General features: G+C 44.1%; 1 protein-coding gene across 1 annotated transcript in view; it reads right to left on the bottom strand.

Moving 5' to 3' along the window:
• grin2da (glutamate receptor, ionotropic, N-methyl D-aspartate 2D, a) overlaps nt 1–12,500 on the bottom strand; it is a 232,600-nt gene that overhangs the window by 22,067 nt on the left and 198,033 nt on the right. Inside the window, exons 9-11 of the mRNA XM_062985506.1 lie at nt 5,950–6,075; nt 5,490–5,719; nt 3,633–3,793 (exon numbers count right to left, since the gene is read on the bottom strand). Of these exons, the coding sequence (XP_062841576.1) occupies nt 3,633–3,793; nt 5,490–5,719; nt 5,950–6,075 (517 nt within the window). The remainder of the gene's footprint in view (nt 1–3,632; nt 3,794–5,489; nt 5,720–5,949; nt 6,076–12,500) is intronic.

A 12,500-nucleotide genomic window follows, 5' to 3' on the forward strand; every position in this document is an offset into this window, starting at 1 on the left:
ATCTATCCGGTGTCATCACACAAACAGTAAACGGTGGAAATCAGCATTCACACCCATTCCAAACTGGAGACAGAGTCCGACAGCCAACAAAATAATTAATGCCTGTGCTGTGATGCACTCTGTCACTCACATCCATTCATTACTTTCAGCATCTACAGTTTACTTGCTACATTGAAAAGACATCTTGACCCTCCAGAATATTCCATTAGTGAGCTTGTCGATTTTTAAGACCAGTAGTAAAACACGATTGATGGCTTCGATTCTTGTCTGGGAACACATAAGCACAGTAGTCATACTGTAAGTAATTTTACTAGCAATTATAAGCAGCCACAACAGGTTCAAGTAATGGAACCTTAGTCTATAAATAACCACCATTATACTTGTGGGGTGTTCCCGATCTGCAGTGGTCAGTAACTATCAAAAGTGGCTTAAGGAAAGAACAGTAGTAAACCGGCGACAGGGTCATGGGCAGCCAAGGCTCAGTGATGCATTTGGGGAGCGAAGGCTGGTCTGTGTGGTCCGATCCAACAGACGAGCTACTGTAGCTCAAATTGCTGAAGAAGTTTGTTGCGTATGGGGCTGCATGGCCGCAAACCAGTCAGGGTGCCCATGCTGACCCCTATCCACCACCGAAAGTGCCAACAATGGGCACGTGAGCATCAGAACTGGACCATGGAGCAATGGAAGAAGGTGGCCTGGTCTGATGAATCACGTTTTTTTTTTACATCACGTGGATGGCCGGGTGCGTGTGCGTCGCTTACCTGGGGAACACATGGCACCAGGATGCACTACAGGAAGAAGGCAAGCTGGCGGGCGCAGTGTGATGCTTTGGGCAATGTTCTGCTGCGAAACCTTGGGTCCTGCCATCCATGTGGATGTTACCCTGACACGTACCACCTACCTAAGCATTGTGCAGACCATGTTCACCTTTTCATGGAAACAAACGGTATTCCCTGACGGCTGTGGCCTCTTTCAGCAGGATAATGCGCCCTACCACAAAGCAAAAATGTTTCAGGAACGGTTTGAGGAGCACAAATACAAGTTTGAGGTGTTGACTTGGCCTCCAAATTCTCCAGATCTCAATCCAATCGAGCATCTGTGGGATGTGCTGGACGAACAAGTCAGATCCATTGAGGCCCCACCTCACAACTTAGAGGAGTTAAAGGATCTGCTGCTAACATCTTGGTGCCAGATACCACAGCACACCTTCAGAGGTCTAGTGGAGTCCATGCCTCGATGGGTCAGGGCTGTTTCAGCAGCAAAAAGGGGGTCAACACAATGTTACAATCTCAATACACTGTGGCAGAGCTGTTTGATGGGAGATTTGCAGCGTGAGTGTTAAATTCAGAATCTGGTGATTGAGGGAGGCTGTGACCATACACTAAACTCATCATCATGTATATGAAACCTGATTTGTTCCTTCATGTACTTTGTGACATGTCGCATTATGATGCTGAAAGTGAACGTAGATATCAGATGTGGCCATGAAGGACGCAAATGGAAAGTCACAATACACAAATAGCATGATTGATATTGTGCTGGGAAAACATTGAGACCGCCGCCAAGAGCCTGACTTGGTAATGCAAAGCAGAATGCATTTATAAATGTAGGATTTCTATCTCTGATCCTTTTATCCGCAAGCTAAAGCAGGAATCAGAATTCAGACCAGGTGACATTTTTTTTAATCTTTACCCAGGCACTGTTTGTGTACAAGAGCGGAGTTGTCAAGGATTTTGCAGTATCAGGATTTGAGGAGCCCCCTTCCCCCAGCTCCTACTTAGACCAGTGTGTGTGATGATCAAGACATAATAGTGGTAGAAGGACTTGGGTAATGCATTATGCAAACCAAACATGGTCAAAGATAGTAAAAGAAGTTGGTGTTTTAATGCCATTATTTGAATAATTCATCCATTTGCTTGTCTGACTTTGTAGCGCTCTGGGGTAAGGTATGGTGTGGCATTTTTAAGACTGACTACCCGGGCTTGTGAGCGCAGAAGGTATTTTTAGTAAATAAAATATTTGCCTGAGCATGTCAGGTGTTTCTTATTGATTCATTTCTAGGTGAATTTCACCTCATATTCTGAAGTCCCTGGATAGTGACTGCTTGGACTGAGGACCACAAGGCTCGATGTGTCAGTTAGACACTGATCTACACTCCTAAGTTCCTAAGTTCTATAAGCTTTGCCTCACTGACTGACAAGGTCATAAATGTATTGTGTATATATTTTTGATTTGCTCGAATAAAACATTTGGTAACGGGTCTGGGTCTGAATCTGAAATAAAAAAAACAGACTATTTCATTTTGCTCCAGATGGAAGTGTTTCTATTTATCATGGTTTCTTCCTCACAGAGTTGCCAGCTCCTCTGTTGGCAACCTGCTTTTCTCTTGAAACCATGATGCTAGACTCAGACAGGTTTGTTTTCTTGCTGGCTTTATGATGCTAGCACACTTGAAGTCAATTGGTGTTTCAGGACATTTCAGGTGTCTGCCCTGGATCACCCAGCTGCCCTACAGGTGGCAAGATGGTTCTTGTCTGGAGGTGCCCCATGTATGAACCCATGCTGAGCTCGAGCTGTGCCAGTTGGTGGGTTGGGGTGGCTTTTGTGCATTGCCGTCCCTGGGTTTCCTTTCGTTTCTCTTTTTCTAAAAACTTTGCTGTTAGAGGTGCTGCGATTAGCATTTCTGCTCTATCCCTTTTCTATCTATATTTTCCATTGTGGGCTTGTGGTGGAAAACCCCTTAATGAAATACCTCAGAGACTGGATTGTGAGTTTTAATCTTGTCTGCAAAGAAGGATCAAACCCACTAAGTCTCCCACAGAGATAACACTGAAAAATAATAAACACCCCTATGTACTCCCTTCTGTGTCCTTGTAGGATAGTGGACGATTCCACCGTTAACATAGATTTCTTAGGTAGAACATAGGAACTGATCTAAACCACCTAGAATTGGGTTTGTTTACGTTTTCTGGCCAACACTAATGTTTTCCCTTTAGTCCTTTTTTGTTTGTAGCTTTTTAACCACAGTGTTGTTTCACCTTGGTTAAGCATCCTGTCAGGATGGCCGAGCAGTCTAAGGCGCCAGACTCAAGTGTGAATACCCTCTTAAGGAGGGTTCTGGTCTAGGGACAGTGGTAGCCTAGTGGGTAGAGCTTTGGGCTATCAACCGGAAGATTGGCAGTTCAAATCCAGGCTCTGCTATGTTGGGAGAGCCTTGAGCAAGGCCCTTAACCCTGTCTGCATCTGGGGAGCCGTACGATGGCTGACCCTGCACTCTGACCCCAGCTTCCAAACAAGCTGGGATATGTGAAGAAAGAATTTCATTGTAGTGTACACATGTATATGTATATATGACAAATAAAGTATATCTTTATCTTCACATTGAGTTCATTTTCAATTCTTAGAGGTGCAGTGCTACACCTGGTGCCTCAGTGGCGATGCTCGACCAGACCCATTAAAGAAAGGGTTGATTTACTCATTATAAATGTTTAACTTTACGTGCTGTTCCTTAAAACATTATTTATTATTAAAATGTACGTTTTCTTTCATTCGAATATGTGAATGCTCTTAATTTAATAAATAGTAACATTGGTATGAATGGCTGAAAATGATGCCAGACGTCTCCCACTCACCCAGTCTTGAGGTTGTCAATGGCCTCCTCAACTCCTCTCTGGTTGTTTCGCACCATGAACTGATGCATGTTGGGGTAGTTGCTGCGGATATTCTCCTCCGTGCTGCCGTTTGGGACGGTACCAAAGCGAAGGGGAGGGTATTGCTCAGTGGGTTGCTGGAACTACAGGCAGAATCAAAACGAATGAATAAATACATAAATAAATGAATGAATGTTACTCCAAATAAAGACGCCTCTCTGATGGGTCCTGTGTGATGATGTTTGGATAAATTGTGTTTGACACACTGGGCCAGTAATCAATCAATTAATTAATTACTGTGTGTCAAACACAGTTTATTCAAAGTATAACACACAAGACTCGTCTTAGAGGTGTCTTTATTTGGAGTATTACTGACAACAATGACATTGCTATACACTCATGTCTTCTAAATTATATTCCTTAAACAATATTATGTTAAATACCTGCTATTGTTTTTACTAAAAAGCACTAATGATAAATCAACTGTCCAAGTAGTGGTATCAGACTAAAACACAAAAACAAATGCATATTAAAACAAGAAAAAACTGTGACTGTTAATCTATGCTATGAAACAGTTTAGGTCAAAGGTTAACATAGACTAGTAGAGGACAGATCTACACTTACTGTCCACTTTTTTTAGGAACACCTGTAAAGCATAAGTGAGTGACTTTGTTCATGGCATGCTTGTTGGTACGAGACAAGGTTTGACAGTATTTTACACCAAATTATAAGTAAAAACATCCAATGAGTGGCAGTTTGTGGGCAAAAATGCCATGTCAGAAGAGAATAGTCAAAGTCCAGTCTAGTTTGAGTCCACAGGAGGTTAAGGTAATTCAAATAAGCACTTCACAACCATGGTAAGCAGAAAAGCATATCATAAAGCACAACACTTGAGACCTTGAGGCGTATGGCCAACAACGACAGAAAACCAGATTGGAAAACCAGATTAAAAAACCAGATTGGCCAATTACAGAAACAGTGGACAGACTTACCAGGTCTGAACTGGTAAACAAGAGTAAACATTGTCTGCACTGCTGAATCTCGATTTCTGCTGCAAAATGCAGATGGTAGATGGTCAGAATTTGGTGCAAACAGCATAACTCCAAGAGCCTTGTGTCAACATATGAGGCTGGAGGTCATTCAATAGAGTGGAAAATGTAATTTCGAGACATACTGGGCATCCCAATATAAGCTGAATAACGTAAATGCCACAGGCTCTCTTGGTGCATCACCCTGTAGCCATGATTGGCTACTTTAGATCGTTACACAAAAGCACAAGTCAAGTTCAACAAGCATGACAATGAGTTTAATGTCAATGGCCTTGATCTAGTCACTAGTCACTAGTCACATGATCGGAATTCAATAGAGTACCTTTGGGAAGTTGTAGAACATGAGAACATGTCCAAAGAACTCGGTTTTACCATGGTGTTCCTAATGAAGTGGTCAGTTAGATAGATAGATAGATAGATAGATAGATAGATAGATAGATAGATAGATAGATAGATAGATAGATAGATAGATAGATAGATAGATGGATGGATGGATGGATGGATGGATGGATGGATGGATGGATGGATGGATGGACGGACGTATGGATGTATGGATGGATGGATGGACGGATGGATGGATGGATCTGGGGTTTGGGTGGGTTGGTGTGGGTAAGGTTTTTGGATTGTTGGATGGGTGGGTTGGATGTATGGATGGATGGATAGATAGATTTAGATAGATAATTAGATTATTGCTATTGTAACTTTCAAATAAAAATATGAGAATAAACTCTGATAAATATTTTTTTATTCAACATTATTGGACTCAAACACCTACAGCTGTTCCAGTTACCTTCTTGTCACTGAGGCCAGACACGGTATCTATGTACTCCTCCTGGATCATGAAGGCAGCCAGGTTAGCGGTGTAGCTCGCTAAGAAGATAACAGCAAAGAAAGCCCAAACCAGCACCATAATTTTACTTGTGGTTCCTCTAGGGTTCTCCACAGGAACCGAGTTATTAAATACCAGAGCCCACAGCAGCCATACAGATTTCCCGATGGTGAACTTAGATCCTCCTGTCCCTGAGACACAGAGAAATTTATTAAGGACAAACAGATACGCTCTCAGGACCTGCAGCGGTACAGAATAACAGACTAAACAGGAAGCGGGAGTGCACAGTCAGACATGCGCTGCTGATTCGGATTATCATAGTAATTGTTGCATATTTTAGCCTCACGGTAGTTTAAGTTATGCGCTGGCGATTTCATTTATGAATATGCCTCTGGCTAAGACCTTGAGTAGTCTCACTCACTCTTCCCACTTTGAAGGCTTCGGTTGTATCCGACAGGGCTGAAGAACTCGAAGAGGAAGACGGTCACGGCCACCACGGACAGGCACATGACAAACATCATCACCCACACTGCAGGACTGTAGGGCTCTGCAAGCACAAGATAAACGGAACAAAAATTAAAATGTAAAACAAGTATAAATTTATTGAGGTGGGTCCCTTTAATTAGGGAATCCATCCATCCATAAATCCATCCATCATTCATCCATCCGCCCACCCACCATCCATCCATCCATCCATCCACACATCCATCCATTCATCCACCCATCCATCCATCCATTCACCCATCCATCATTCATCCATGAATCCATCCATCCACCCACCATCCACCCAACAAACCACCCAACTATCTATCTATCTATCTATCCATCCATCCATCCATCCATTTACCCAACCAACCAACCATCCACCCATCCATCAGTCCATCCATCCACCCAACAAACCACCCACCTATCTATTCATCCATCCATCCATTTACCCAACCACCTACCCATTCCTCCATCAATCCATCCATCCACCCACCCATTCATCCATCAATCCATCCATCCACCCACCCAACAAACAACCCACCTATCTTTCCATCCATCCATTTACCCAACCAACCAACCAACCAACCACCCATCCATCAATCCATCCACCCACCCAACAGACCACCCACTTATCTATCCATACATCCATTCATCTACCCAACCAACCACCCATCCATCCATCCATCCATCAGACCACCCACCTATCCACCCATCCATTCATTTACCCAACCAACCAACCAACCAACCACCCATCCATCCATCCATCCATCCATCCATCCATCTACCCAATCAACCAACCACCCACCCACCCATCCATCCATCACGGGGCCTCTGCCACTCCCCGCCTCATGTCTGTATGTAGATTTCCAACCAGAAAATAGGGGATAGCCAAATGGGGAGTCAAACCTTGGATCCCAGCGATAGTGGGCTAGCATAATGTACCGCTGAGCTACTCGAGTACCACTGGATAATACTGTACATGTTATTACACATAATTATACATTTTATTACACAAATTTCCCTACTCTTGTATTACATTTGGGAATCTAATGTTGCATGTGTCCTATTTAAAGAAACGCTTAACACCTAACCCTTCAAATGTATCTTTTAACAACGTAATTACACAAACAGTTTACAACAGGTAGTCTTTAAAATCTCTCCACCAGATAAAAGCTTCTCTTTTAACTATTATTTTTACAATTTTAAGTAATTGATTAATCCCTGTCAGGGTCACAAATAATCTAGAGCCTATTCTAGGAAAACTCAGCCTGGACAGAGTGCCAATTCATCACACTGCTGTAAACAAGCGCTGACATTCACTTACTCACTTAAACCTGAGCCAATCAGCCTAACAGGAGGAGGGCGTTCTATATTTGGCAGTAACCAGAGATTAGAACTGAACTTAGGTCACTGGATTGGTGAGACATCAGAACTACCTGTCGAGATTTCTTTGTAATGCCACTGTAATTAAAATGCACTCAAAGCAGCTTAAACATTGTTGGTGGCTAAACGTGTTGTTAATTGTACACTTTTCCATTCAGTTATACAGATATAAACAGTTATTAAGTAGTGAAAGTAAACTAAAAGACATATCGATTCACTCTTTGCAATAAAGATGCTGAAAATTAAGCAATAACAGACAAACAATTGCTCCATCAATGCTGTCAGCTATGTGGGGGGTATTTAAATTGATTTCCAACGCTGACGATTAATATTAGAACTGAGAACAAATTGTAACAATGTACTAGATGTTAAACTATCTTTGTCGAGGCTTATTTTGTCTTACTCTGTCATCGTCAGAGTTACTTATTTCTGGAGATCAATCTCCAACCCAAGACCTAGTCATCTCTCTTGATGACTCCCAGACCATCTGATAGTGTACGAAACCTTGGTGTTGTCCTGAATAACCAGCTGACCTTCTCTCCTTATGTAACCAACATGACAAGATCATGCCGGTTCCTCCTCTACAACATCAGGAAGATTCGACCATTTCTCTCCATGGAAGCCACTCAGATTCTGGTCCAGTCACTTGTAATCTCACGGCTGGACTACTACAACTTCCTCCTGGCAGGTGCTCCCATGTCCACATTCAAAATGCAGCTGCTCGCCTGGTCTTTAACCAACCTAAACACTGCAACATCACCCCACTGCTGCGTTCTCTTCACTGGATTCCTGTAGCTGCCCACATTCAGTTTAAAACACTGATGCTTGCCTACAAAGCCAAAAATGGACCAACCGCAAGCTATCTCCAAGGTCTAATAAAACCCCGCTTTGTACCACGCAACCTCCGAGCCACTAGTCTCACCTGACTTGATCCTCCACCCAGAACTTGAGGAAGACATCCATCCATCCATCCTACCTCCCTTCTATCCTACCCTCCTTTCCCTTCTTCCCTTTCCTTCCTTCCCTTGCTTACTCCCTTTCTCCCTTCCCTTCATCCCTTCCTCCCTCCCCTTCATCCCTTCCTCCCTCCCCTCCATCCTTTCCCTTTCTTAATTCCATTCCTTCATTTCCTTCCTTTCCTCCCTTCTTCCCCTTCCCCTCCTTCCTTCCCTTTCTTCATTTCCTCCTTTCCTCCCTTCACTTCCCTCCTTCCCTCCCTTCACTTCCCTCCTTCCCTTCCTTTCTTGCCTTCCTTTCTTACCTCCCTTCCCTCCCTTTCTCCCTCTTTTCCCTCCCTCCCTTCCCTCCCTTTTCTCCCTTCCCTCCCTTTTCTCCCTTCTTTCCTTCCCTTCCTGTTTTCCCTCCCTCCCTTCCCCCCTTCTTTCATCCCTTCCCTTGCTTTCTTCCTTCCTTCCTCTCTTCCCTTCATCCCTTCCCTTGCTTTCTTCCTTCCTTCCTCTCTTCCCTTCATCCCTTCCCTTGCTTCCTTCCTTCCCTTCATCCCTTCCCTTTCTTCCTTCCCTCTCTCTTTTCTTCCTTTCCTCCATCCCTTCCTCCCTTCCCTTCTTCCCCTCCTTTTCTTTCTCTCTTCCTTCCTTCCCTCCATCCCTTCATTCCCTTCCTGCCTCCCTCCCTTTCCTCCACCCCTTCCCTCCCTTCTTTCTTTCCCTTCCTGTGTTCCCTCCCTCCCTCTCTGTCCTTCTTCTCTCCTTCTTCCCTTTCTTCATTGCCTTTCTTTCTTACTTCCCTTCCCTCCCTCTTTTCCTCCCTCTTTTTCCTCCCTCCCTTCCCTCCCTTTTCTCTCTTGTTCTTTCCCTTCGTGTCTTCCCTCCCTTCCTCCCCTCCTTCTTTCCTTCCTTCCTTCTTCTATCCCTTACCTTGCTTTCTTCCTTCCTCTTTTCCCTTCGTCCCTTCCCTTGCTTCCTTCCTTCCCTTCATCTCTTCCCTTGCTTCTTTCCCTTCATCTCTTTCCTTGCTTACTTCCTTCCCTTCATCCCTTTTCTTGCTTCCTTCCCTCTCTCTTGTTTCCTTCCCACCATTTATTGCCTTACTTCCTTTCCACCAACCCTTCCTCCTTTCCCTTCCTCCCTTCTCTTTCTTCCTTCACTCCATCCCTTCCTCCCTTCCCTTCTTCCCCTCCTTTCCTTTCTCTCTTCCTTCCTTCCTTCCTTACCTCCATCCCTTCCTGCCTCCCTCCTTTTCTCCACCCCTTCCCTCCATCCCTTCCTTCGCTTCCTTCCCTCCCTTTCTTCATTTTCTCCCTTCCGTCCTTCCCTCCATCCCTTGAAGAAATGTACAGTGTTAATGTACAGTAAGATTATGTAAATAAATTCTACAATCTGCTAAGATCTCAAACCAGGTGAACATCTGTGGTCAATTTTGGACTGACATGACAGCACTCCACTACCATGATCTATTATAACACTTACAACAGTTATAACGCTTCAATATAGTCCCGGTACAGTCACGTGTTGACCTGACTTCTTACTGAGACACTTTCTGAGACTTTTTTTACCCATATGTATGCACCAGAGCACTTTTGCACACTGTGCGAGACGTTCTGGTTTTGAAAGTCATCCAGTTGATTAAAGAAGTGCTGTGCAATTAAACCCATTATCCAACTTCTTTAATATGTTTTCAAGGATAACATCTATTTCAGGAAACTCCTGCAGGCAAAACAGCAATTCCAGCCACTCGTGAAATTTAAATAACCGTCACGTGCTGCTGAGTCCTGAGGAAATCTTGAGTTCTGTAAGGATGTCTGGGTGACGGTAATTTCACGGCAGAATTGAGCATGTCTAATTGATGGCTCTCACCATGAATGTCAGAAGTAGAATGATTCGACTGACAGTCAAAGTTGTCACATCACTATGATGGCTTTGCCTTAGAAAATGGCTGTTTATTTAGGGTGGCTAGAATAAACGCCACATAACCATCCTCCATGTTTCATGTGACCACTGAAGTCTTAGTCTCAGACATGCAGTGAGTACAATGAAGCTGATGAGAGGTGTGAATCTTCAGGCCACTCAAAGATGATTTGTCCCTGCTGTAATTTAAAGAAGTTTTTCCTTGCTACTTGTCCTTGTCGCACTTGGTTTGCTCAAAAGGGTTTTTTGGTCTGTCGGTCCTGTCAGTCCCAAAATGCTCTCAATACGAAAACATGTACATTAAACATTGTCAGCACACTAAAGCACAGAAAAGTCCTTTACACTAACAATCCTACGGCAATTCAGTTAGCATTCAGTCTAAAGCAGCTATAAAAACACGACTCAGATAACTGACTTTGGAAAACTTCCACCCAATTCTGTGGATGCAGAGGGGCTGTGTCAAAACACAGGCAATAATTTTTGTATTTGAGACCAACGCTGGATGTTTTAGGTTTACATTCAACCGTTAAGGCAGGCTGTGCTGTGTTTTGTAGCTTCCATTTATTCTATCATTCACTTCATGAGTGTTATTTAATCTATCTCTAAAGGGGTCGGCGGCGGATCGTGATCCGCATTATTGATTTGGCACAGTTTTTACGCCAGATGCCCTTACTGACACAACCCTCCCTATTTATCCGGGCTAGGAACCGGCACTAGGAAGCGGCTAGGTACCTATAGGACAATTCAGTGTCTCCAATTAGCCGGAGCACCCGGAGGAAACCAACGCAGACACTAGGAGAACATGCAAACTCTGCACAGAAAGGACCCGGACCGCCTCATCTGGGGATCGAACCCAGGACATTCTTGCTGTGAGGCGACAGTGCTACACACCAACCCACTGTGCCGCTCAAATAAAAAAATATATTTAAAAAAAGAATTATGAACAAAGCTGACAGCCAAACACATTGGAGCTGTGGAACAAGCAGTGTCCTTAAATTCAAAACCCTCAGTATGACTACAGGTAGTAAGACACAGATGTATATTGTTCAATCCTTAGTCGAACAGGACATTCTACACATTTAAATCATACAGAATATTTTTTTTCTGCTGAACCACAAACAGACAGCAAGTAGTAAACTCGACAAGTGTGAATTTGTGTGAAAGGTTACTCATCAATATCAACAATTTGGAAGTTTTCAACTATGCTCGGTGGGTAGCACTGTTGCCTCACAGCAAGAAGGTCATGGGTTCTATTCCCAGCAATGTTCTCCCTGTGTCTGCGTGGGTTTCCTCCTGGTGCTCTGGTTTCCTTCCACAATCCAAAGACATGCAATCAGTTTAATTAGAGATACTAAAAAGTCCCCCAAGGTATGAGTGTATGAATGCAAGGATGTTCATTTTATTTATTGTCATGTTTTACACACTTTGGTTACATTCATGACAGGAACGGTAGTTACTGGTTACACAAGATCCATCAGTTCAAGTTAAATGTCAAACACAGTCATGGACAATTTTGTATCTCCAATTCACCTCACTTGCATGTCTTTGGACTGTGGGAGGAAACCGGAGCACCCGGAAGAAAACCCACGCAGACACTGGCAGAACAGGCAAACTCTGCACAGAAAGGACCCGGACCGCCCCACCTGGGGATCGAACCCAGGACCTTCTTGCTGTGAGGCGACAGTGCTACCCACTGAGCCACCGTGCCGTCATGAGTGTTATTTAATCTTGTTCCACAGCCTTTGTCCCATTTTTGGTAACGGGGTCGGCATTTCCGGCTTCTTCCCGTTAGGGGTCGCCGGCGGGATTTGGCACAGTTTTACGCCGGATGCCCTTCCTGACAAAACCCTCCCTATTTATCCGGGCTTGGGACCGGCACTACGATGCACTGGTTTATGCATCCTAGCGGCTAGGTACCTATAGGACAATTCAGTGTCTCTTTTTTAGCCTGGCTGCATGTTTTTGGACTGTGGGAGGAAACCTTAGCACCCGGAGGAAACCCACGCAGACACTAGGAGAACATGCAAACTCCGCACAGAAAGGACCCGGACCGCCCCACCTGGGGATCGAACACAGGACCTTCTTGCTGTGAGGCGACGGTGCTACCCACCGAGCCACCGTGCCGTCATGCGTGTTATTTAATGACTGTGTGAAATGTGGCTCTTCTCATAAAAAATCTGTGAAATCTGTGAAATTAGTAGGGCCCTACTAATAATGTAGACACTCCTGTATACTG

The sequence above is a fragment of the Trichomycterus rosablanca genome, chromosome 2 (assembly GCF_030014385.1).
Source record: "Trichomycterus rosablanca isolate fTriRos1 chromosome 2, fTriRos1.hap1, whole genome shotgun sequence".
In the NCBI taxonomy this organism is placed as follows: Eukaryota; Metazoa; Chordata; class Actinopteri; order Siluriformes; family Trichomycteridae; genus Trichomycterus; species Trichomycterus rosablanca.